The sequence below is a fragment of the Embiotoca jacksoni genome, unplaced genomic scaffold (assembly GCF_022577435.1).
Source record: "Embiotoca jacksoni isolate LCO1_2020_lvr unplaced genomic scaffold, fEmbJac1.0.p SCAF_17, whole genome shotgun sequence".
Lineage (NCBI taxonomy): Eukaryota > Metazoa > Chordata > Actinopteri > Embiotocidae > Embiotoca > Embiotoca jacksoni.
Window position 1 is genome coordinate 4,914,656 of NW_027185307.1, and position 27,777 is coordinate 4,942,432.

General features: G+C 46.2%; 1 protein-coding gene across 3 annotated transcripts in view; it reads right to left on the minus strand.

Moving 5' to 3' along the window:
- Positions 1–27,777, minus strand: part of nrp1a (neuropilin 1a) — a 60,944-nt gene that overhangs the window by 7,779 nt on the left and 25,388 nt on the right. For all 3 annotated transcript variants that reach the window (XM_069151328.1, XM_069151326.1, XM_069151327.1), the window contains 7 exons: positions 24,838–25,065; positions 21,595–21,750; positions 18,716–18,882; positions 9,250–9,405; positions 7,079–7,223; positions 3,270–3,601; positions 1,855–1,999 (listed from right to left, as the gene is read on the minus strand). In XM_069151328.1, coding sequence (XP_069007429.1) covers positions 1,855–1,999; positions 3,270–3,601; positions 7,079–7,223; positions 9,250–9,405; positions 18,716–18,882; positions 21,595–21,750; positions 24,838–25,065 — 1,329 coding nt within the window. The remainder of the gene's footprint in view (positions 1–1,854; positions 2,000–3,269; positions 3,602–7,078; positions 7,224–9,249; positions 9,406–18,715; positions 18,883–21,594; positions 21,751–24,837; positions 25,066–27,777) is intronic.

Here is a 27,777-nt window from a genome sequence, read left to right on the forward strand (position 1 = left end):
GCATGGGGTTCACATGTCGTCTGAAATTGTTTGTTTTCAGCCTGGCTTATCGCTAAAACAGAAAAAAAGAAAACAAACAAAGAAACACGGAAATATGCATCTGAATGCGCAGCATGTTCTGCCCACAGTTGGACACTGAGCTTCAATGTCGGCCTGAGCTATTAGCATCCTTCCTTTTATCAAGCTGTGGAGGTGTGGGTGTATAAATGGAGCTGAAGCTACAGCACGCTGCTTATGGACTTGGGCGGCTGAAACTCAAAGACGCAGAAACAGGACTTGGGATTGGCTGTAGGCAGGGCCCCTGGCTGCCGCCGCGTCGTTAGGATCATCCTATCCTATCATTAGGAGCCTGCCTCACTTGGATGTGGTCAAGGGCCGAGATCCGCTCCACGCTCCGCTGCAGCACAGCCGTCCTGCGGTATGTGTGCCTTTTCGAGTGTTTACGCTGACTGAGTAATGAACGGGCTTCCCCGAGAGCAGACGCAGGAAAAAGAACGAGGAGAGAGGTGAAGAAGGAGAGGCATAGACTGATAGGGGCAAACTGCCTGAAAAATGTGTACAGAATCAATGTGTATGTGAGCCGATGCTCTCTCTCTCTCTCTCCCTCTCTCTCTCTCTCTGCTACATGAAATATGAGGCAGATCAGCTCCTGTCAGATTCAGGGTGGGGAAGGTCAGGGATGGGGTCAGCGCTGCGTCAGGGGAGCCTCTCACAGAAATGAGGATTTAGCCCTCCTGCTACGGGGTACCACGCACACACACACACACACACACACACACATACACACACACACACGCACACACACACACACACACACACACACACGCTTGTACACACTAGGACAAGCACCTGTGTACGTACTTGCCTGTAACCACATGTTTGGCAAGGTGGTTGCGGTTGCTCTGTGTGCACACGTCTGCGTGAGTTTGTGTGTGTTTGGCATTAACACTGAAAACAAGCATTATCATCTGACTAAAGCTCCTGGTGGGAGTCCATGAGGCTTACAAGAGAATAGGCCTCCCTGAAATCCAATATGTAAATCCACTTAGGGCGAACATGCGCCACACTCTTATATTGCTGAGCTGTTTCTGTGCTACATCAGCTTTGCGAGAGACAGATAAAGAGCTAGAAAAAAATAAGGGTAATTTTAGAGATTGCAAAGTGTGCGCAGTCCTTTGAGACATGCACGGGTTGAGAAGAGTGCGATGGGGGTCAGGGTGCAATAATCCTTGTCGGCCAGGTGGGCTTTCATTTGATCCCCTCTAGAAGTGGCTAGCTATGGGGGCAGCTTTGATGTAACAGGGAGACAACACAACTGTCCCTTGTAGGGATAAAGAGCAGGAGCTGGACAGCTGTGGGCTCAACACAGGGAGCCCTCACGCACGTCTTTAAATAACCAGGACTGTGGCGAAGACATGACGTGCAAGCCAAGTGTCATCGAGGTTGATAGATTGCTCACCTGCGAGTCAGGACGTGTCACATGTGAACGCTTGTATGCACAGTCTGAGAATGAACCGAGATGGAGGTTTGCCTTATCAGCTGACTAAGAATGTAAACATGTTGTCAGACGGTGTTTCATGTCAGCACTGGGATTGAAAATGTCATTACTGTGGTTTAAACTGTTACTACAGCAGAAACTGCCAACAGCAAGAAGAAGAAAAAAAAAGTTTTCACCCTGGGTTACCACCATCGGCAGAAACATTGTTACTGCTGGTAGAGGAATCAGTACAACAGGTAGACATGTCAACCAACATAAATAGAAACGCTATTTGCCTTGAACAGAAAATATTATTTAGAAAGAGCACTGACAATGCAACATATTTAATTAGAAGTTGTATCAGTGTTCCGGTTTACCGTCAATCTCGCAGCCCAGGAGTTCAAGTCGCAGGCCCATCCCGGCAGGAGTGGCCCTCTCCGGGTAAATTCTGACGAAACGGGTCAGCAGGGGCTCCACCGTCCTCAGTTCAGGAGTGTCGTAATTGCTGTTACCTTCAAATATCTGGTCGGGAAAAGGAGAAGAGGCATCAAGAGCTATATTGCTGGTAATGAGGCTGCTGAGTGTTTGACTGATGCAGCTTTCCAAACGCAGACCTGATCCTGCCATCTGAAAACCTGAAGTGATAGGAGGGAGGGGGGGTGCTGGGTAGGTGGAAGGATGATGGGAAAGAAAAGAAGATGACCAGATCTCCCTCATCCCACAGACATCTAAAGCACAGCTTAGTTGAGTGACGTTGGGGAAAAGACAGCATGACACACACCTCTGTCAGAGGCAACTTTCGTCCACTTCCTCTCCGCCTCAGATCCTCCGCAAGGGGAAGAATAAATGAGGGAGAAAGATGTGGGGTGCAAGAGAAGCAAGCAAAGAAGGAGATCAAGGATTGATGGAAGAGGATTAATGGGTGTGATCACGTGAAGGAGCCTGGTGAGCCTCTGATGCTGGGAACCTCTTAGACGAGGGGAGAAAGGCAGCTAACTAGGACAGGCGGGATATGGATCCTCCTCACTACCTTCATAAATCAACCATCAGCCCATCCGGATCAGATTTATGCCCTGTCAGGGACACTTGTAATTGGGGACGGGCTGTTGTGGCTCTTCCTGGAGGTGTGTGCGGTAGCGTACGTGAGCATATATGACTTGTTTGTGTGTTAGAGTGGGCATGCATTGGGAAAAGTGTTGGCGTGCATCTTCTGTACGGGCAGATAAATCTTTGGTCGCTTCTCGGTGCTGCACGTTTTTTTTTCCTCTCTTGTTCTCATCTTCCCTCCAACCTGTTTTCCCCTGACTCCCTTCACCCCTCCTTCCTCTCTGGAGAGGTTTCACTATCCTTTGAAAGAGTTGAACGGTGTGCGTCGTGCAGAATACAAAGCAGGAAGAGAGAACTGGGAAAAGGACTTGAGATGCTTATCCTGATGTGATTCAAAGCACTGCTGAAATTGACTCACAATGACTGCCGAATGACTCACAACTGCCAGGCGCAACGCTCTGGTGAAAATTGACTAAATGCGTCATAATCAGAATCAATGTTCTGACGTATCTGAGAGCCATTTTTAGAAGCATGTATTTAAAATGTGTTCCACAATGCGGAAGGTAAAAAGAATCTTTTGGTGATCAAAATCAAACCATGAAGTCCCTTGAAAGAAATGTGCCCACGCGAAAGAAATGATGAAGGGGACCAGAACGTAATTCCCCTGTGATTTTAGACATTCTTAAGCATTGCTCAAGGGTATTGTAGCATCTGTTCGACAAAATGCATTGAAAGAAAAACTCACCTTTGGCTTGTTCCCACTGGTATCGAGCACCATCCTGTAGTCGGAGCCGTTGTTGCTGTAGCCGAGGCGGAACTTCTTCATGAAGACCTTGTTCTCACGGTGCTTCCCTCCCTGGATGATCATCCCCTTCACCAGCTTTTCCTCACCAAGATCCACCTGCAGCCACTCGCTGGTGAAGGGCTGTGGCTGGGGCAGCAGGGTCCACCCCGTCCTGCTCGTCAGCAGGCGGGCGTTCTCTGGTACCCAGCTCCGGTCCGTATGGGACGACGCAGTGATCTGGTTGTCGGTGATCAAGCCTGACACCATGCCCAGCATGCCCGAGCATGGGTACTCTGAAAGACAAAAGGGAAAGCAAAAGGTGCTTAGCTTTTTGATACAAACTAATGAAAACCTGCAAAGATGATGGTCGGTAAAAACAGACTTGATCTATATCCAAATGCTTGATGTTCAACGTGGTTTACCAGGCCACAAGCTTAGTTTGCTGAGTTTGAGGTTCATATAGGGGCAACAGGGATCGTCAAAATCAATTCCCCAAACTCTTCGTGATGTTTCTGTGATCTTTCCCTCTTTTCTCTTTCTCTGTCTCTCTGACTGTAGGTCTCATGCATACTAATTCTTCTGCCTGAAGCGGTTGTCTCCAGGCAGCCAATTAAAACCCTCCTCTCGGTTGGTGCTTCCACCTCCTGCATTCTGGGAGCGCTTTTTCTTTTCATCTCCCAACCCCTCCCTCTGTAGACTCACATATACTCACACAAAAACACATTCTCTTTGTGTTTTATCTGCTGCTGCACTCATCTACCTTCTGCTCTACGGCTGTCAACATCTGTGGGACCACATCTTTGAACACCTCGTTGTTTCCTGTCCACACTTCCAAACTTTCTTTTCCTTCTTTTCCTTTGACTTCTCTGATCTTATCCCATCTTAAGTTTTAGCATCATTGGATCCATCTTCCATTTGTTTCCAAAGGGAGATGGCTGTCCTCTAACTTTTCCTTTTTAGTCACATCCCTTTATATTAAGAGCTGGGCAGGGTAACAACTTGTTGCTACAGTTTGGAAACATTTTCATGCTCGACCTCAATTTTGTTTTAAACCTCCCGCATGTTCTTGTCTTTGTAGTTCAGCAAAGAAGGAGGGGCATCCAGTCTTAGGATTGCTAAGTTGTTGAGATCCCGTTTGATGAAAAGTTATTGACTGTACATGAATGGAAACATTACTAGTGGCACTGTCAACAAAAATAGATGCAACCCAACAACCTGATATAACAATAATTACCAAAACAAAAGTAAATGTAATTGGACATTATCATGTTAGGAACACAAAATTTGTTTTTGACAATGACCACAATAACCGAAGAGATGAAACTGTGGTTGATATGTGCATGGTGAGTGGTGAAGGGTGCAATTTTCGCCTTTAAAAAGGATATTGTTTATATTACACACTTTAAATTGCCTCTATATGAAAGAATACACATGTGTTCGTAAAGGTTTCTCCATGTTGTTACTGTAACTAGAAACCTGACACATAGCAGCCTGTATTAGGCGTAAATCCTCCTGTCTCTCTTGTCCTAACTCCGACACTGACTCAGAGACCTGTGGTGAGCAGGAACATATTTACTATCTGGCTCCCACGGAAGGATAAATCCGGGCATTATTACATCTTCTGTGTCCTTCTGAGACAAAGTGTGCGCTGTAGCGCAGCAGGACTCAATAGAATAGCTGCATCTGGGAAAAGTGAGCGAAGACTTGGAGAACAAGGCCTCATTCAGAACTGTTTCTCTCTCCGGTTATCTGAAGCAGCTCCTATGCGAACCTGTGAGACGGATCTCTGGCCCTGCGTTGCAGAAAAGTCCAGATCGGAGCTCAAGTAACAAACGCTGGCTGTGCGGAAAGCCTCTTGGCTATTTTTCTTTTTCTTTTTCCCCCCAACTTTCTTTCGTCTTTGGCCAAGATGTGTTTGAGAGTGATCAGAGGAGCTAACCTCTGGCAGAGCAAAGCTAAGGCACTGCACACTCAACGCCTTTGAAGTAGGAACATGTAAGAGAAAGATACATGTGTGTGATTGACTGTGTGTGTGTGTGTGTAGGAGTGATCTGAGTTGAGACAGTTGAGTGAACTCCCCGGATCATCTGGAGCTGTTAATCGACTTCAGCTGCGATCACAGAAGCTGCCAAGATGGCACGCAGTGACGCGCCCAGAGGGACAAACACAATGTTTGTGGACTGCAACGCACAGAGATGGTGATACATGGGGCACGTCCGGGGTTTTGGGTGGAGCATCAGTGGTTCATCAGAGATATTTATAGACCACGGCATATTTACAAACAACAGGGCGGTGGCTCTGTTTATTAATGAGAAGCTGATGGTATCAGCAGGGCCACGCGACCATGATGGTTTAAAGAAGAACATTATGGAGCTCACGTCCTCTTTTTCTGTGACACCTGACTTATGGTCTTGACATCAAAAACAGAAAGTGGGAAGTTTGAAAAAAAAAATAAAAAATGCACATTTGAATAGTTTCTATAGTTTATGTCACATTTTGGTGCATCGCTCGGCTGATACAATGGCAGCCCTTTTCAGGAAAAGTTGAGATGCACTTAAAAAGCTCTCCATGCTCTTTTATTTTTCCCCATTAAAGTTCTTGTATCAAGGATTCATAACTCAAATGTAGTGAGTCATCGAGTTTATGTAGCCCTCAAGAGCCTCAGAGTTCCTCTCTCTGACAGCGCTACTAGCATGCAGTGGAGCTGGCAGTGTCTTCAGAGCACCCAGGGGTGCTGACGTCATGACGGAGGCCCTGTGGTGACTTGGATCCTGTGATGTGTTTACACTCTGCGCAGCGGTCTGGTTGTGTGCCACAAACATACGCCCCAGCTGTAACCCTGCTGTACCCACAGTGCCCTCAGCTATGACATGAACAGCCACGCATATGTAATGCAGAACTGCGTAGCTCCACATAAACACACAAACACAACTATGAGGACGTTTAGCTGGCTACTTCTAATCCTGACCCTAGATTTAATCCAAGGCTTAATGCTGAGCTGACAACACTGACAAGAAAAATGGCTGCTTTCTGTTTTTGTTCTGTCATTGAAATATATCTAAGTACAGAAGAAACAAAACACACAAGCTAGCACTAATTAGAACTCGATACACGTGTTCAAAATACCACAGAGATGCAGACAGATGTGCTGAAACCATACAAAAAGGAGTCGGGCACGCGCACACACCGCACCTTAAAATAACATCGACAAAAAGGCAAAGATGAGAGGAGAGTTTCCAAAATCAAAGGTTGATAATCAAAAGACAGACTGTGGGCTAAAGAGGAGGCTGCGAACAGATCAGTGGGAGGGATGGGACCATATAGAGCCCACCCAGCTCCCTCCGCCTGCCAGCTGTTGGCTCCATTAATGTTGAATGAGGTACATCTAAACACGGGGTAACATAAATAGGTAATCCTCCTTTATGTGCCACTTGTCCATTATGCAGCAGTTTGCTTTAGCCTTACAGGACGACTCGCACAGAAAGCTTCATTTCACACCTATGAGGAGGAGCGAGGTGTTTGTGCGACCGAGGCCTGGATGGGAAATACCAACTGTGTTGCAACAAGAACACAGCTGAACCAACATGGAGTCATGCAGTAGAGTAAAGGCAGTGGCATCAGCTGATTATTATTTTTTAAAGTATTCAGTTTAGACTATAACCACTATCATATAGATTCATGTACTTTCAGTGGCAGCTGAGAGCAAAGACAGAGATGTGATGCATGTGTGTATGTATGCGGATCAGCAGGGATCTTCAGCAGTAACCAACCTGATATCTTGCAGCCATACACCTCGAAGCGCAGTGCGATGCCTGTTTCCCAGGTAACGGGACGGATCCGGACGTAGCGCGTCAGCGTGGGTTTGGGCAGCATCGTCTTGGCAACGTCTGTTGGGTTGGTGTTGCCTTGGAAAACCTGTGAAGAACAAATTATTGACAGAATTTGTCTAGTTAAGATACAAAGTGGAAATTTGTCAGAGACCTTGGCTGCATTGAATCCTGAAAGAGACAGTCAATTCAAGGAAAGATTCACATTCCTTTTAGACCAATAAATGTTTAAGATGTTTCGTGTGAATCTGAAAATGAAGAAATAAAACAACAGGAGCTGAGGCATCGATCTTTCTCTGTACTTAGTCAAGGTATTGACAAGAAGCAGCATTGGAAATCTAATGACATATTAAAAGGGTCGACCTTTACTTTTCTTGGTACCACTACTTTTTTGCAGGAGACACATTTTTGAAAGTTTTGCTCCCTGATAAACAGTTTCCCTGTCGCTCCTGGAGTTGCCCCGTGGCCTGCGCCTATGAAACCTGAGGCAGGATGTGTAACACTGACAAGACCAGATTGGCTCAAGATGCCCTTTCTCTGTCCTCGACCTCCAGATCTGGTGTAGGTTTTTACTGCAGTGTCTTGTTAAAAGGTCAATGATGTCACTGTTCTCCCCCGGGGTCAGTCAACAGTTTACTAGCACCATACGAAGAGACCGGCCACCCAGGCCAAACAACTCCCCACAGTCCGTCACACTTCATTCTGGGTAATTGAATCACTGCGGTGACCATGTGACCTCCTGACCTCCCTGACTGAGTAGCTATGGGGCAGAGAAGAATCCAGCTGACAGGAGCAGGATGGACAGATAGATAGAAAGGTAGCTAATCTGGGATGAACTAAAACACCACCAGAGTTGACCCATTAGTCTACACAGCCTGCCTACCTCCTTTTGCCGCTCAGTCCTTGAGCAATACCTGTCAGCCACATCACTAAGGGACCCTGCTACAAAGTCATCCACTCTCTTAAATGCCACGCCGAGTCTCTTCTCCACTCGCTAACAGTAAAGTGGCTTTTTCCCGAGCTGTGCTAAGACGCCAAACTGCAGGCTCAGCATGTAGCAAATGGTGCCCCTCCACACAAAAGCACTTTAGAGTCCGGAAAAACACAGGCCTGGCTCACAACGGCACCTTTAAGCTGCCACTTTACAGAAGGAACTGTGTACTTTGGAGAGACGGTAAGAGAGTCAGGCCCGGGGGCGCAGAACAAACACGCTTGTTTGGATGCTCTGTGGCTGCTGAGAATTTTTTTTGTGTTCCACTCGTCACCTCACACCCCTTTACTGAAAAATGCCTTGTGGTATTTACATGCCACGCAAACATCAGGACTGCCTGACACACACGTCTCCGGACACCCACAGCGGCGGCTGTGTTTGCCACCAGATGGACAAAACCTGGTCTGTTTGACGGGCTGATCGCCGATCGATAGTTACAGCCTGTCACGCTCCGGTCAAGCATGCCATCCTTCGCTTCCTTCCTTTTCTTTTCCCTCTCATCTGGACCTACCTCCACCAGCTGCTCAAAGTTGACAGCCTCTCCTGTTTCCATCTACACTGATCTCCTCTAACTCTTGTTTGTCAAGTCTTTTGTCATCTCCACTTCTTTTACGACGGCTGCCTGACATAAATCAGAGGCAACATTCCTCCCTGAAGTCAGTGCTATATTAGCACTGCAGCTTTTGCTCTAAATACCATCCACTTACACAGATATTACCATACCGATCACAGTGTATAATTGCACGTTGGGAAACAGAGACTCAAGTACATATAGCCGGGTACTTCCCCCTTTGTTGAGCTCAAAGGCAACTCGGAGGAGACCACAATTCAAGTCAGCTGGCTGCTTAACTGAGATGGGATATTCCAAATGCAGTACATGTGCAGGGGTGGTTTTTATGACACAGTCGTTGGTCAGGAGGATGCAAACAACCGTTATTTTGATTCTTGCATTTGTTCCACAAATGTAGAACTAGGGACTGCAAACGTATCTAGAAAGAAAACTTCACGTGTGTGGATAATTAAATTTTTTTCACTGTAAATTAAGTTAGCCTCATAACTAATCCTAAAGGTACAGCATTCCTAGCTGAGATAAAACTTTTATTACACCAATGTTGAGGAATACCTTCTGTTTGGAGCCTTCCTTCAACGTGATCCAGTCCTCTCCATTAGAGCTGACGTCCACTTTGTAGGACTTGACAAAGTAAATCCTCCGGGTCTCCTGGGAAACGGCGCCCTGGGTGCCGATGGCCGAGACGAACCGCAAGAACCCGAGATCCACCTGAGGAGGGCGAAGAGAGAAGAGATGACTGAGAAAAAGCTGCTTAAAAAGAGTATTTATGTCATCTGTTATAAGAAAATTCCACAGCGGCTGCTGTAAGCTACACTTTCACAATGGTGATTAACTTAGGCAGATCCCTCTGAAATATAAATCTCTCAGCCTGTTTAAATGTATGAATAACTTCTGTAGAAAAGACTTGTAATGCACAGCCTATATTAATTCCACACCGCAAAGCTGGAGTTAAAATATAGCCCTGCTATCAGAATCACCTCTGGCCACCATCTCATCAGCTGCTACCTGGAATTTAATAAACAGCAATGAAATGATATTCACATTAATGAAAGAGACACAGAATGACAACTTAATTTCCTGAGATGGGCGACAAGAGCTTATTGGATAAAAGTGAGCGTTGAATAGAACAAGGTCTGCAATCACATTATCAAAATCGGCCAGGAGGAAAGCGAGATACAGATTGAATATCAAATATTGTGCCTTTAAAATATGCAGGGCTTTATAAAGTAATCATGAACTGCAGTGCATTACTGAAGGCCTATTATATTTTCACAAGGAGACAGCCAGAGGCAGTGCATGGGGTCAGAGAGGCACATGACCGAGTCTCTTCATGTGTATGTTTGGATGATGTATGTGTGGGTTGATGCAGGGCAGGGACAGAGACTGGTCTGCATCAGACCTGGAAAAGGAGCCCAGCGTCTGTCTGCCAACCATCATGCCCGATCACAACCAGGACCAACACTGCCAGGAAAGAAGGACCACACACACACACACACACACACACACACACACACACACACACTTCTGTGTGTCACCCTGGCTGCTGTTTTCTGTGGCAGGACCAGCCTTCAAACTTTGATCGTATTAGTGCTGCTGCCTGACTTCACTGCGATGTTAAGGGTCTGGAGAAGGAGTCAGCTCTTGCTAGTTATGGGGCTCAAATGTAATTTTTCAGCCTCCAGCGATAACTAATGGTCTCCCTCTGACCACTGCGGAGGCTATTTAACCCAGCGTACCATCCCTTCATCCATAACAGAAGAAGAGAGTGGGTGTGGTGTGAACATGAAAAACTTTCAAAGAATCCCAGCCCTTCAGTGTAAAAGCAGCATGCTTAATTTTAACAAGCGTTAACACTCTTCTCTGACAGGCTGAGCTGACGTTAATGAGGAGTAATGGTGTTGCGTGCGGACGCCGCTAAAAACGCGCGAGCGCTGCAGGAAGCGTTGGTGGAACAGGTTTTCAGAGATCATGATGAGACATGAGGCCTTTGATGTTGACGTGAGATGGGCCCGGGCTCTGATGGATGGCGACCAGAGCCTTGAGTCGATTACTGCATCGACTCAGACGAGATCATCGGTATGTGCATGTGCAAGGGTGTGAAAGAAAGAGTGACAACAGTGAAATGCTTTATGTGAGAGCGAGCGGGTAGACACAGCAGAGTGCACATATTTCAGAAAATCAAAGCCAGGGTTGTCTGCCTCCAAAAGTCTTAGCAGAGCTCCAGCATGTTAAAGCCATCCAGTCAGCTGGCTTTGCCTGCCAACCTTCTATATAGTACCGTGCCACACTTAATGACTCAAAGCAAAGAGCAGGAAAGGAACATCTGCATGCCACAGAGAGCCGGTCATTCCTGCTCCTCGTCTTCTCTTCCAGGAGTAAAAAGACATAAACAGCTGGGAGCAATGAATGAGCTTCAACTGTGCTATTCTCACACTCTCTCCTCGCCACTCAAAGGATTTAGATGGATGGAGACGGACAAAAAAAGACAGTCACGTAGGGAGACAGAATACTTTTGTTCCTGTCAACAGGCTCAAGAGGCTTTTACAGTAAGTCCCAGATTTATTTTGGGTCCACAAATAGAAACAAAATCAAATCCTGCCGGCTTCAGACGGTTCCCATTTAATAACGCAGAAGCTGACTTCCTCTCTGCTGGGTAAATGGCCGTACGCGTGCCAGAGTTGGATGGGGAAAGCATAATGGAAGTATGTACTGTACATTAGCTTTAACATCTGCATTCAAACGGCCGGCCGGACTTCTTTCCAATCTGGACCAATGGCACAGCGGCTTAGTGTAAAGGCTTAACTAAAAATGGTCTAATAGGGAGACTTGGCCTTGGGATGTTTTCTCTGAAAGGATCTCATTAGGTGTAATGGAAAAGAAGAGCCTCTGGGAATGAGCTGAGGAGCGGGGCTAATTGGGAACACTCATGGGTGCTCACACTCGAACAATCTCAGGACATGAGCGCACTGAAATATGGCTGATTTGAAGAGAGTTGGGCCGATCTATGACTTTAATCAATACTATGAGCCGAGGTTTTTTGTAAATTAATGTTTTCATTTAAAGAGCAGTAATATTTTTGAGGGGCTCCCTGCCATTTGATGGGTGCGGTTTAAATTCCCAGTTTTACAAACTTTCATCGCCTTATGGTTTGAGAGTTTTAAAGTCCCACAAACCTTAGCGTTGCCAGGGCAAACTGAAACACTGTAATTTGTTTTGAAAGTTTTTGGAACAAATGTTTAAATTCTATGCAGCTATAGTCCAAAAGGGGCATCGGGGTAAGTTGTCACAGGATGTGATGAGGAGAAATGATGAAAGAGAGCGGGAGTGGTGAAAAGAGGAAAGAGCTCCAGTCCACTGAGAGGAGGATGAAGAGAAGAGTGAAGAGGAGAGAGGGCTGGGAGGGGAAACAAGCCACTGACAGTGATGCCTTGCAAGATGTGAAGGACAGAGGCATGGGGTCTCCAGTGAAGAAGTGCCCAGACTAGATCGATTTCACAGACACGGGCTGATAACAGGGCCTGGGTAATGAGCAAAAGCATGATTTATTAATGGCTGCTTGTTAGAGGCAGAAGAACGAAGCCGAGGCTGCGCTAACAGACCGAGGTTACACGGGTCAGGGAGAGAAGACTAGCTGCCAGGACGCTGGGATGTAAAGCACAGTCCATCCCACACCGCAGAGACCGCAGCAAAAACAAACAGGGCCAGATAATGATTACTAGTGGGACTCCTTTTAGCCCGGAGGCAACGGCAGAACTTGCTGACCTATATACATAAACCAATAGCCAACATTTAGAAATGTCCAGAGGATCTTGGGTAAGTTCATCACTCAAAGATGTGAAACTCTTTGTCATCTAGAGCTGAGAAGCTGAATCATGCTCAATAGGTGATGTAATCGCTGAACAGAGAAGTGTGAGTTATGACTCCTAATCTTGCATCTATAGCAAGGCGCTGCATTTTGAGACTTTGCTGATGTAACAGAATGAAGCTTCTCCACATTTTGCCATATTGTTATTGTGTTTGGACTCAAGCCCACCTATAGATGACACCATATATTCCGGGCATGCTGGTGCACAGTAACTCATATCTGGAGGGACACACAACCTGAGCCGTAAACATGCCAGGCAGGGTAAGAAATCACCCGGGCTTCTCCGGATCTTTCCATAAAGCAGTCGCAAGCTGATATGTGGGCAACACTTCAATGTGTCCTTGTCTCCCGGGAGTTTTTTTTCCTGCTCCGGCTTGCTCCGAAATATATCTGACTCTGTGTGTTTGTGTGTGTTTTAGGGTGTTTTCTGTCCCACTGTTGTGAGGCAAACTGATGACTCAAAGCTCCTTGTCTCGCAACAGCCAGTGTGCACAGCTCCAGTGGTTTCACAAACTAATGAAACCAGAGAGGCAGAAAAAGAATTAGTCCTGCTTGGGCTTGTAACATCAGCCAGTTAAAGCCTGGTGTGCATGCAATTAGATCGACACACTGAAATCCACATAAGGAATGGAGGGTATTTTATGTGTGTGACTTTAAGAGTAAATGATGGGGGATGCCAGGCAGACATATTTACACATTTAAGTCTGTTTGTACAAGTTTAGTTTCAAGATAATTTTCCAATTATCCCTCAATGGCAGGGGTAGCTGTGGGCGTGATCATTAGGTCTATCTATGTTACTCAGTGTGTTGTCTCTGCGCTGTGTGACTCAGATGTGCAGCAAGGCCACAAGATATGTATTCGAGGCTAAAGCCTAGTCAGTGCTGTGTGGGTGCAGCAAAGAGACATGCGGTTTAAAGGGCTGGGAGGGGGAGCGGGAGCGAGAGGGGGAAAGGGGGCGGGGGGCGTTCAAGGAACAGCAAAGGCTCAAAAGCTCTATCTCTCGCTGCTTGATTGGCTTATAATTGAGTTGCCAAGAAGTTGCATGCAGCAATCTGTAGTCTGCGAGAAGAAGAACCAAATACTTCCTCTTCTAAATCCATTTCGCTGCTTCCCCAACGGGTGTGTGTGTGTGTGTGTGTGTGTGTGGGGGGGGGGGGGGGGGGGGGGTAGCTTCCCATCTGTATGTGTGTGTGGGCTGCTGACTGAATAAGCCAGGCCTTCGAGGAACGACTTTATTCGTTTTTTCCCCTCACCAAAAAAAACAATAAGAGAAATGCCAATGGTGAGTAGGAAGGGAGTGCTCCTCTGTGTTCAAAAGCCAATGAGCAGCTGGTGGACACAGACGGAGGACTCGGTCCAGGAAACAACCTCTGGAAGTGCTTTATGGATCTCAGAGGATGCTCCAGTCACAAGTCATGAAATAGATGCAGAGCCTCAGGTCACCTGTTTCTTCTCAAAATCTGATTATAATCTCCTTCATGTGGTAATAAAAGGGGAAGATATTTTTTCAGCTACTTTAAAACTAAAGAGATGCATTTCTATCCCCAGATGAAGTATTATTAAACCACCTTTCAGCAATCTGTTCACTAATTTCACCTACAGTTACTTTGGTGTTGGTTGGGGAAGCTTTTTAGAAGAGCTCCATTACCTGAAAGTGTCATTAATTCTCCTTTCATGAAAATTGTATTACTCAAATGCTGCAGGAACTATGAGCTCCACTCACGACCCTCCATTTATCACAATACTCACCTGACGGAATTACAGTTTATTTTTAGCACCGCGACACCTCTTTGGTGGCATTAAATTATGTATGTCTACCCGTGCGCCCATCATCTGTTTCCCTGACAGAGAGGGATGTATAGGTCAGATGACGGCGATAATAAAATAAAAGGTTGTCTGGTTTGTTGTATATGTGGAGCGCCGCCTGGTTAAAGGTTTCAGTTGCAGCTGTTACAGGAAGCACAACAGACTGGTTTTAAGGTTTATTTCCCGGTGAATCATCTTTAACTCCAGGGTCATTCCCATCCTTGCCGCACACACATGACTAATGCTCTGAGTAATGGTTATGAAACACATTGATGAGGAAGGAAAAGAGACCTGAAGGTATGTCACGTCTGGAAGCCGCTTGATGATCCGATGTCAGGATGTACAGCTGCACATGATTGTTTAGTGATGACGACTGACTACAGGGCTCTCAGGAATTTTTTTCCTCTCTAAGAAACTAAAAATGACACTGATTACGGCTGAGCTGATTTTTTTTATTTTTTTTTATCTCAGGGTACTTATGTGCCACTGTTTCATTACATCATGCCATCCCTCATGTTTCGATTTCTAGTCCCACTTTTGGGCGACTCTGATCGTGTGCGGGTGTCTATCCTCGCATTGATTTTCCAATTGAGAGCGAGGCCCAGACGCAGCGAGGCACAGACACCATCCATTGTTTCCATTTGTATGGCACGATGATGATCTCACCGGCAGCCGCATGCCAACCTCCGCTCCTCTGCTCTCGCTAGACTTCATCAACTGAGAAGCTGCTGTTAATTACCAGTCCATATTCTAATTACTCATCACTCTGTGCGGTGGTATGAAGTGAGGATGGAGACAGTGGAAATGAAGGGGACATTTCTGCAAATCACTGACCTCAGATAATTGAAAGCACATCTGGGTGAGAAGGAAACTGGTTCAGCATCTAACCTGAGCTTCTGCATTTTGTCCAAGGAAGTGTGCAATTAGAGCTTGTTTGGTTGGTCAGCTGCTAGAACTCAACTCAGCACTGTTTGTCTTATAGATCTGCTTGAGGAAATAACGCTCCAGACGGGTTATGCCTCCCCCCGTGACAAGTGATGGTTGACTTTACCTTGAGATTGATATCACGTGCTGGGGATACAGGCGCACATTGTGTCAACAAACACGGATTTACTTCCAGGTTTACTGCTTTCATCTGCCAGAGATGGAAGCATTTCCAGAGGAAAGAGACTCGTTATCTCCTCTTGTGATTAAACAATTTAGGTCATCAGAGGCTGATAAATACATAAATACTGATGAAGCATTGCAGAGATAATGCATCCTGCAAGAAGATTGAAGATAATGGCAGCAGCCATTGAAGCTAAATTATAGATATGGAGATCGAGCTCAAGCTCATAAGGATGAAAAACTCTGATCTGCTGTATGGTATAAGATGTACTGTATATTGCCATTATGAGATGCTCAATAAAGAGGCTTTCAGGTATTGACAGTTGGGTTCTCTCCAGGACAGTGTAAATTATTCATGTTTTGTGTATGTGAAATCAATGGCAGCTGCCAGACTCAGTCAGAGAGTCAAGCTGCGTTCTGAAACGTATCGTTTTTAACTCTCAGTACATACTGCAGCCACCTTTACAAAGTATTTACTGCTGAAAGCTGTAGTCATATAAAAGTGCGCCTTGAACTTTGACCCTCTCTGTCATATCCATCGTGATTCATAAAAGACAAAATACAAAAGTATATCCTTCCGTGCAGCTGATTGTGGGTCCGAACAGCCAAAGTAGCATGCTGGCCTGCATGCTGCAAAATACGACCGGATGTAGTAGGACATTCTGGTACTTTTGGCATATTACATTTAACATGTATTGGGACGTACTAAATCTTTTTTCTGGCATCCTAAACAGTGTGGTAGTATTGATATTGGAACACACAGTCAGACTTTTATTGCATCATTCGGATGCTGTAGTGACTCTTGGTGGGCATCAGATCCTTCCTCCGACATATTTGACAAAGCTGTTCCACACTGTGTCAGCTTCCTGGCAGTTTCCCAAATCACAGTTCCAGAGGAACCGTTATACTATGCATTCCCCTCTGAGACAAATATGGTGCCCAGGTGCAGGTATTTCCTCGCCAGTGTTATGTGAGATCATACAGGACACTGATTGGGAAGTCTGGTGGTGAACCCTCATTTTCTTTTGCTGCAATCTGCTGCAGAGAAGCCCGCTGTTCATACTGCTAAGCTTCAGAGAAAGCCGCGGCTCACACAGGCAGATAATATGCACAAATCTCCCTTTACCTTGATGTAGATCTATAAGCCTGAATTTTCAAGAGGAATGAGGAGAGGAAGGGAAAATGAAGCGGACTGAAAAGGAACAGATCTGAAAGGAAGAATTAAAATGAAGGCCTGTTTTGAGGGATTATTGCTTCTTTCTTTACTCCCTCCTTCAACTGCAAACCCCCTCAAAGGACATGTGTCCATCTCTGTATACACCAAAGGGCTGATTAATGACCTGGCTAACCCAGCACTCAATGCTCAACCACGCCACACCAATCTAATTACCCGGCGAAGAGCGCACAGACCCAAGCATCTTGCCCTCCTTCTCTCCATGCATCAGAATGAGGCGGCATTAAAATGGATGACAAATCTGGATTATGTTCGGCAAAGAAGAAGGAAAGCAGAAATGCCCTGGAATCAAAGGCCGCCTGTCATGAATAATAAAACCGTCTGCCTCAAACTGCAGTCAGGGAATGATAATGAAATAAATAATGAATTGATTACTATGCATCTGATTGCACACTGAGATGATTTATACGTGCCGCGAGGGGGCCTGAGCTTGTTGCAACACCACGGACAGACTTAATGAAAGAGGAATGAAGAATTCTACTCTTTTAATACCACTTGTGATAATTGGACTTCTGCTCAGACTGCTCGGCACAAGTGCATCCTTAGAAAACATAAATTATGTGGTAAGCGCAGACTTGGCTCTTTTCGCTACGTTTGAAATTAGAAATTAGAAGAGTCTCTTTGAGGGTTTTCATCTGATTAGCATTGGAAAATCAGCATGCCCATTAGAGCACATCCCCTTTAAAATCGGCATTTTGGTGCCAAATGAAATCCTCAATATGATCAATACCATAACAGGGAGAGTTTGGACTGGCAGCAAATCATTGTGATCACTTGTAATTTCCGCTGACAAGAATGCAAACCGGGGCAGGGCAGCCGTCAAGTCTGCTCTGTTACACTTAACACACACATCTCACTATGAACAATGGATTTTCTCTTCAGAGAGAAAAATACTTTAATGCAACAGACTGCTGCAGGAAGTGGTAAGAGAGGCGGTTTCTCCTCGATCCACTCAGACACATGCTGCGCTCCTCTGCAGGACAATATGGACCCTGCCAGACCCTCCTACTCACCCAGAAAGCCCAGAACAAACACGGACACGCACGAGCATGGGAGAACGCACATGAACCTGCACGCACACACACTCACACACTGATTAAATTAGTCTGAAGGAGCAGCGGGGGCCCCAGGACAATATTTTCATTGCAATAATAAAGGAAAAGCTTGCTTATGGCCCTCCCCGAGCAAATATTTGGCTTTGGGTCAGCTCTATTATTCATCCCCTGAGGAATATGCTGGGGCCAAACTTTTCAGCAAAGACTGTAGAGAAAGAGCAGAAAAAGAAAAACAGTCTGGGCATTTAGAAGGCCTGAAGGATTTCAGTTAATAAATCAAACATGCTCCGAATGCATTAAGGTAGGGCTGAGGCGGGTGTGTCACCGGGGGGGTTGAGCTGTGAGTGGACTTGGGATATGTGACTTATCCCCATCTAGGGATGGAAGAACTAAATCCTTAATCTTCCCACATAAAGTTCCCTCGGTGGGCAATGATCGCTTTGTGCAGATAAGCCGACAGACAAGAAAATATGACAGAGCCAGTTTGTGTGAGTGTGTGAAGCTAGGCAGGATGCCTGGACTAAATCCCAGCATCACCGGAGGCGGCCTCTTTTATCAAAAGGGAAAAGTTATCAGGTAGGACAGGAAGACAGACAGATGGGCAGACAGTGACAGAGAGAGTTGGACGCGGGCAATTTTTGTGAGGTGTGGACTCAACCACCCAGAGGTCCATCAGGACAGCTGACATTCATCATCCAAATTGTTGGGTGTTATGGAGAAAGTACCTCCACACACTGAAGGACAAACACAACACACCCACTGTGTTCAAGCAGGCAGGAGTCACTTCTGGTACTGAATACACCCTCAGACTGTGACTCACCTCCAAAAACATCCTGCAGGAAAGTTGCCCAATTGTTCTTTACTGACATTGTTAACTTTTTATTTAGATTTCAGGTCACTATTGTCTACCATGTGTCAATAATTTCCTCTCTATGACATGACAAGTGTTACCTGTATCCACTCCTTGTTAGAGTCCTCTGCCGGCGTCCACGCGTTTTCGTAGTAGTTGAGTCTGGAGCGCTCTGGGGACCAGCTGGGATTGTACTGGGATGAAGCTATGATTTGGTCTGATGTTATCTCTCCTGATTCCATTCCCAAAGGATCACTGCAGTCAAAGTCTGAGAAGAGGAGGAGGGAGAGAGGGAGGAAGGAAAAAGACAGATGGGAGGCAGGAAGAAAAGGGAGAAAAAAGGGAGAAAGTAAAAGATGCTTAGTTCACTCCTGAGCTAGCAGACTGTACCCAGCATGTGCTTTCAGTGTCCCTCAGACTCAGAGCTCATCTCTGGGGAGAAGGCCACCACACGACAGGCACTCAGAGCTGCTGGCCGGAAAAAGAGCGGCACATCAGCAACGCCTCAGTAAATCCTCTCTGTGTCTTTCCCTCTCTCGTTTCTAATGGAGGCAGGATGGAAGTGTTCCGCATTAAGACGTAAAAATGTCTTCATAAAACATTCAGCGTGGGCTAATAAGTTCACGCTGGTGTGAGGCGTTGGAGTGACTTGTCTCTCCGGTCATTTATTCCACTGACTGGATCCGTTTCCCTCACCTCCCGGTGGGTAGTTTATCTTTTTTGCACACTGTAACTATTCCCTCCCCTCCCCGCTTGGACTCTTGGGGGAGTTTAGGTGTGTTTAGTATCTGGATTTAGGGGCCGTATATCACACTCAATGGGCGAACCACCCACGGTACGAGGTGGCCATCCTTGTTTGTGTTGACGTGGGGCAGCCGTTTTGAGGCATCCACGGGGCTCCGTGGCTAAATACTCTGCTGGGTCAGTCTGGGGTCGGCCTTTCTCCCCCCCAGAGGTCAGACATGCTGACACCGCTGTGGAGCAACCGTTGGAACGAAGAGAATGACCTTTTCATCCGGGCAGGACTTCTATAACGTCACCATAACGACCAGGAGCTATGTGAAGGCACACTTTTGCACTTTCATGCCAACAGTTCTCCTCATTTATTTACTTCTTTTTTGTCCAAAACAAAAGTTGGTCACAACATTTTTTTACTTTTAACCCTTAAATCAGCCCACTTCTCTAAAGGCGAGGCGACTTGGAGCGTAAATATAAAACCCCAAAAAGTAATGTGCTTGTATGCACACACACACACACACACACACACACACACACACACACACACACACACACACTCACACACACACACACACACACACACACACACACACACACACACACACACACACACACACACACACACACACACACACACTCGGAGGGCTCAGGACGAAGAGCAGCATGGAGCTACTATGTGGCTGCTGCCTAAGAGCTAACACAGATGGTCCCCCATCTGCCACACTGCTAACACACCTCAGTCAGTGGGTCAGCGTGTGTTTGTGCTTCACAGAGTCGATGCGTGGTCGTGTACGCGCATGCTCGTGCTCACAAATATGTCAGAGTCTCTGTGTGAGGCTGAGAAAACTGTCTCGCACCTCCCAACACTCATTGTCGGCTCTCTTTGAGAACACTGTCTGTTCTTCTCAAACTTTTGTACTCAGACCCGCATTATCTGGATTACTGACCATGATCAACAAAAACACAAAGAGGCGTTTGTTTGCCGCCGAGGACGATATCTGATCATGTGCGTTCCCCACCAAAGCAGGGTTGATAGCCGAGAAAATAGCGAGGGTAGATGGAGGGAATGAAAGCAGGAGAAACGGGGGTAAGAACAAAAGACAAGGCCTCTTTTCAACACCTTATCTCTTCTCATCAGTAGCTTTCAGCCAGAGTGTACCCTTCCCCTCGCCATGAAGCGAGAAAATCCGCAGTGTATTATGCATAAGGGGATTATGAATGATTTAAGTGGTACAAGGCTGGGAAAGCATAGAGAAAGTTTTTCTTTTTTAAATCTTGGCTACGTCTCCGTTGGTGATGTAAGACCGAGCAACTGACTTCCAAATGAAGGTATTTACTGATCAGAGGTCAGATATTTCACCGTGCCTCTTAATGCTGTATGTGAAATGTTGAGTTGTAAGATCTGATCTTAGATGTGTGATTAAAGCGATTCAAGTAACTCAGGAAGAAGTGGAGGAGAAATTACATCAGCAGTCATCACTGTGCTTGTTACTGCGAGGCGGGCTTGTTTGGTTTGTTGTGTGTACATGTGTGTGTACGTAACGTCTGTCTTCCCTTTGGGCAAGGCAAAATCCTTTTCGGAGATGATTGGTAGATTTGTTGAATGTCATCCATCTCTATTGCAATTCAAAGACTGACTCTGTGTTGGTACATGGGGTGGTCTCGCCGTGGGACAGATTTACGACTCCACCAGAGCTTGTCTTCCTTAATGAAATGTTTAGATGGAGCATTTTGCAAAATGGGGTCAGGGGTGTCGAGCCCCGTGACAACGACGCTGCGTGTAAAAGCCCTAGGGGTGTGTGTATAAGCGTGTATCCAGGGTGGTTACCGGTGGGGAGGCGGCCTTTCGGAGCCGGTTTGGGCTCCACGGCGTGTGAACGTATATCTTGTAAACTGCGGGGAGGGCAGACTTTGTAACACATTCCCCAAATAAAGAAGCAGGAGGTGTTTATTTAATAACTCTTGAGCTCTGTTTAACGGGTGGGAATTTGTCAACCATGTGTGAATCAGCACAGAATATCTGCTTCTTACTGTTTTATTCCTCTGGTGGTTACTTGTGAGTTTCAAATCAGGCTCATCTAAGTTTCCTTTCACTGAACAAACCTCTCTTGATTTTTGGATTTAATTCTGATCTCTACCTCAATTAAACCTGTTTTGTCCCTTAGCTCTTTGGCTATCTGTAACTCCGCCTCCATGACCCTCCCCATCTGTCCGATTTGTTTGTGTTTTCACGCCGGCTCACCCTCTGGGACGGTCCTTTCGATGACGGTGAAGTTGGCAGAAAATCCTTCCTTTGCGATGGCGCTGTCAGTGTTGATTGTCAATGCCAGGATGCCTGTGTAGGAGATGATCCTGCCCGGGGTGTTCTGTCCACAGTATCTCCCGATATACGGACCGACTGCAGGGACAAAGGAGAGAAAAGCAAAAATATTGTTCCTCGGGTTAACTCAATATTTGTTTGTTTGCCGCGCCAACGTCACACATGGGTTTAACTACCAACTCCCCCCTGTGGAGGTGTGAGAACTAGTGTGTCAGTGAGGTATGGCACCGGCTGCATTTCTTTCCCCGACCCCATAAAGACGTGTGAGAAAAGACTCCCAACATTCCTCGCCTGCTCGCCTGTCGGACACAAAAAGAGCGAAGTGGAAGAGTGACCTGTGGGGTGGGGCAGGTCACCGGCTCTGTCTACTTGCTGGCTGTAAATACCTCAAACCTCATGTACCCACACTCGTTTTCTTAGACTTTGAGGTGGACGCAGGCGCGGCCCAGTGAGTTTAGTGAAGGAGACCAAACAAGGAAAGGCAAGGTGGAGACAATAGGAGAGCAGTAAAAGACAGACGGCAATAAAAGCCTAAGAGGAGCACATTCCAACGAGCTGACTGAGCAAGGTGGATGAGAAACGGGAGGCGTCGGGAGGAGGAACGTTAGAGGGAGACAGAGAGACGGAGGAACACGGGGAAAGAGTGATGGTGCAACGAGGGAGGGAGCGGGAGAGCAGGAAAGATCACAATGACCTTGCCCTCCGTCTCTGATGTGTGCGATGATCCATGCACATTTGTGAGTGTGTGTTCCTGTTGGTGTGTGGGGACCCGCAGCTTATCTGTGATTAGTAATGCTGTGATCAGCGACGAGTGACAGTCCTGCCTCCCCGCGGCCTCCTGCCATCCAAAACATGCCTCTTCCAGCCCAGCTCCTACATGAAAGGCAAAGGCCAGGCCGCGGGGACTTCTGGGGCAGCGGTGTGACGGCTCAGATTAATCTCCATAAACCAGGTGCCTGGTGTATGTGCCTGGGAATCTATGTGTGCTTTTAAACTCGCTAAGACCTGGGCTGAACAAAAAACATGCCATCTCTTGGATTATCTGCATGACTCCCCAGTTCTATAAAATTTTAAAGAACCTCGCTATGAACTCTGCGTCCTGCCCGCCTTCCCGCTCCTCAGGGAAGATGGACAGGGGAGTGGAGGTTCGTTTTTTTCACAGCGCCGACCCAGCGAAGTGTACTTTAAGAGGTGGGGGTATACGGGGAGGTGCGACTCCCTCGCCGCTTCACGGAGGCCTGCGTTTGCCTCGACATCTCCCACTTCTGCACACCCCGTGGCTAGCGTACCTCCAGCCTTCTGTGCTAATGCACTATCGATCCAACAGGCACGACAGGAACCGCCTGGCAAAAGCCGGAACACTGTGGCTTATTTTTTATACCGGACTGTCTGTCACACACAGCAACACTTGAAGGGTGGGATGTCACATCGGTCCAGATTAGTAGCGTCCAGTTTCTGCCCTGAACAGGCTCACTGTTGTACAAAAGAAGTATCTTATTCTGCTTCTCTTGTGTCTTACTTTCAGCTGAATGAACTAAGATATCGATGAATTTTAATGAGTTGGAAGTGGCACAGAAATCTTTTTTTTTTTTTCAGACCCCGAGGTCTTCTGTAAAAATATATATTATAAGGTGATAATAAGGTGGTAAATTCTTTGTGACTCCACTTAATCAACACAAGTCTTGAAAATTAAACATGTCCCACCTCAAGGAGAGAACCTACAAATGACTTGTGGAAGCACTATGTGGAATCAGAGGTCAACTTTGCAAAGTTAAACATCTTCAAAGACACCAGCTCAAAGAATATTGAACTTTAAGTAAACTTGCTTGAAGAGGCGCTGTGATTTACACTTCAACCTTATCACCTGGAACGCAAGAGCAGAGAATAACGATGTGCACCAGGTTGAATGCCACGAGATAAAAATTTCTTTAAATTTTCAGCCACTGATGGTGAGAAAAAGCTTTCATCTCGTCGGCACCCTGCGCTGGAATAGCCAGAAGAAAAACTGAAAACTTCAAGAAGTGATTTTGCTCACTGAGTTCAAAGCCTCATCTCAGGCTATGGAAGCAGTGCTTTGAACACTGCTCACCCTCTGCTGCTGCTGATTGGAAGATGGATGGATGTGAGAATACGATTTTAAGCCAATACTTGACTGCGTGTCTGGATTGACATGAGCGCTGTAGCCTTTGCTAAACCCTGAGATACTTCAGTTCAGACGTAATAAACCCCTGCTTTTTTTTGTTTTGTTTTTTTCGCTCTGGTGGGAAGCACAAAGAAACCTATGAAAGGAAATTCCATTTAGGGTAATTTCCTGAGAGATGGGACTCTGTGTGCCAGAGAGGCAACAACTTAAATATCACAGCCTACGCTAGACCTTGAACTCCTGAATGTATAGGCACTAACAAACTGTCCAACACAATGCAGGCTTTGACTGAAAAGGAAGGGTGGGAGGCTGTTATGGTCAAGAAGTAAGTGTTTGGCATTGAGCGATGACGAAGCATTACGTTTGTGACGACCGTGAGACCCCTGCCGCGTCTGGTTCAGGCGGTTAGCCCACCGGCCCGGATAATGTCATCGCATTGTGTAAAGCTGTTCACTTCCTCTGGAAAAACAGTGAGAAGTGAAGGTTTAACAACCCATAAAAAAACATCTAATCCTCCAATTTATCAGAAAAAAATGGGAGAAACATGGTTTTCACCGGACTGAAAAACTGTTAACTTAAGATGTTAGACAAACGTAGTGGAGTAAAAAGTATAATATTTGCCTCTGAGATTTAGTGGAGTGGAAGTAGAAAAATGGAAACACTGTAGTTAAGTACAAATAGCTTAAATTTATAGTACTTGAGCAAATGTACTTATTAACATTCCAGCAGCATTCAAAGTAGCAGAAAACACAAGTGTCCTGAATTACAAAACAGTGCATTCTTATAGTTTATGAACTTTTCATTAGCTGTCTCACTTCTTGTTTGGAATATTTGTTGTGCATTATATGCATGTATTTAATAGTGATAGTGGAGATACACAGGGTATGTAGGAGAACAGAGGGGGTGCATAACATGAGGTAAAGGTTGTTCATGAATCTGGTGAGTCACTGTTTTATTTTTTTTATTTTTACATTTTCACTTTGAATTATCCACAAGAATCCACAGCTCAGATCTTTGCTCACCTCCAGGGAATCCGTCCCAGATCTCCAGCCGGTCGTAGCGGCAGAAGACACCAGTAGGAGGCGTCGTGTCGGGTTCCAGCTCGAAGCTCTCAAACTCCAAAACGATTTCGGACATCTTCGGGGCAAAGATCATGAACGTGCAGTCCAGGTTGTTGGGGTATTTCTCCGGGAACCCGGGTGATTTTATGACGCCGCCGTTGGAGGTGAAGTTCCTGGAGCACTCGGGACCTGCAGGAAGGATGCAGAGAGGAAATGACAAGGTGAGATACAAAGGGAACAAAGGAAGAGGTGGAGATGCATCTTTTGAGTGACTGTTACTGTGATCTGTTTGGGGTTTCTTATTGTGGTGGGCATTGAGAAGCTCTGCCTCCCAGCTGCTCCATTGAGTTGTGGACAGTTTACGGCCCATACAGCCGAGAGACCACCTTCACAGTTCTTCTATTCACTAGAGGCTACATCTGGATCCCTCAAGTCTCCTCTATGTTGCTCTGTGCTTTTTATCCCCCCTATGGGAGCAAACATCACACCTCATCACTGTGTGTGTGCGTGTGTGTGTTACATCTGTAACTCCTGGAACATCTGGACCGATAGTGTAAACATTAGTGAAAGGCCTCAATCACCAGAAACAGAGCACGATGAATAAACAGCTTGATTCACGCTGCACAAATCATCTCTCTCTTTCTGTGTCACACACACACACACACGCACACACACACAAACACACACACACACACACACTCACACACACACACACACACACACACACACACACACACACACACACAAGCACTCATCAGGACCCGTCTGTAAAACATATGAGAGGTGCTCAGGCAAAATTACAGCGTCAGTGATGGAAACTGAGGGCAATGACTGCGCATAAATCAACACACACACGCACACTTAAATACACAATTCTGCACAGGGGAAAGTCAAAATATTTATGCACTGCTCCCTGGAGAGCTGCCTTTCAGCTGATGAGGAGCATTAACACATTTCCCATGTTAGCTACTTCACAGAGCATCACGAGAACAAGATTAGGACTGGAGGATGATTGACATGTGATGAAAAATGATGCAAGCAGCTGCAGGAACATTTTTAAGAGTGCGACAGAATAAGACATGTTCTCTTGTGAGGGCTGGACCGAAAAGTTACCAAGCCCAAACACAAAAGAAGAGAACTACTGTCATTCAGGCCAATTATTTGGAGCCATTAGTGGCAGAAATGTACCCAGGATAACATCATTTTCATGCTCGTCTGGCAGCTGGCGTGATGGGTGCAGATGGGGCCAATCGAAACACAAATTGCAGGGAGTTATCGCTAGATATAACCTCCACGCTACGGTCATTGTAGCTTAAATGAATGTGGCAAACTGCTTTTTCCATCATCGCTCAGGCATCTTCCTGGGCCCCTAATTGAAGACCATCAGGCCCACTTGAGCCTGTCCACCGCCGCAGTGAGTGAAGGGACAGAGAGCCACGTTGATTTTCTTTCTCCCAAGTTGAAAGCCGCGGCGAGCGGGCGGTTCGACTCGAAAAGAGAGTTGACATTTAGTGCAGCAGCTAAAGTGTGGCTTTCGAGAGCAGTGGGCGCCATTAATTTCACAGCTTCCCCTTGTATTTACCCCCCCCCCCTCCCCAATATAGAGAGATTTTGTTGAGGGAGAGTGTTGGGCCGGTGATGAGAGGGTTGCCGGATGCTGCAGTTCTACACTTTACTTCACCACTTTTGGATAAGTGTCAGACTGTTTTTTGGGGGGGTGGGGGAGGAGGACTATAGATGCAAGGCACTTCTTTGGGGGATTTTTTTTTTTTTAGCCGTGGTGCCTCAGGGCTTGAGACAGCTGCTGGAACCGAAGTGCATTTCAGGTCAGTGTGTTGAATTTCCTGTGGATATTGGCTCAGAAGTCTTCTCTCCATCCATTTCAGCAGCCTCCACCATGACCCTTATCTCGGCTCAGCAGTTGACCAGAACGGATTTGGTGTTTGGAAATGGTTCGCGCTGGAAAACCTGTCGAAATCCAGACTAGACTGCCAGTCAAACACGTTTAATGTTATTGGTGGTCACTGGTCATGCCCCTCTTTACTTTTAATTTCTTTTTTCATTAATTCACTATTCTAATATTAATTATTTATATGTTTTCTCAAAATGTTCTCTCTTGCCTTTTTATCACTACATGCACACATTACATGTGTAATTCAACAAGAAAATCCAAATATCTTTGTTCTGTTCCAACTCCGCTACTTGCTGACAAATATGTGACCCTGTCTCTATTTGTTGTTGTTTGTTTTTCTCGCCTCGCTACGTCCTGTGTCTTCCTGTCAATACATTGTCTTTCCACGAAGACACATAAAAGCACATGGTGCCTAAATTGATGCGCGTTTACTGTCCATGTGTCACCGTCTCCATCAGCTCTCTGGGTCTCTGTGTTCTTTCTGAATGATCATGAATGAGGCCGGGCCAAGGACAAACTGCCCCCATTGTCATCTTTTGTGTGCCTGACTGCGCAGAACACCAACAACAAAATAGAGTGGTGAGAAAGACAGAGCGCTGTGGTCGCTCCCACCGGCGAGATAATCATCCAACAGATCTCTTTTATCTCGTGCCTCCACACGGGAGGGCTTTTCGTCTCCAGCTCCCGTCGCTGGATGCTTTGTGCCGATGTCTGTGTTGAGGGGGCATTCACTGACAGCAGTCGCACTTTCCCGTGGCAGCGTCCGTACATGTGCATGAATCTGTGTTGACAAGGAGCTTCAGGAGACAAATATATCCAGTTGTCACTCCCTGCCCTTTACTCACGCTGCGTCTCTGCTGCCACTGTTTTTTTTATCGCTGCGGTTGTTGTTGTTGTTGTTGTTGTTGTTGTTGTTGTTGTTGTTGCCGCTCCTCGTGGATGCATCGCTCCGATGGGAGCGGGGTCGAAATAGGTAACAAAAATTGGTT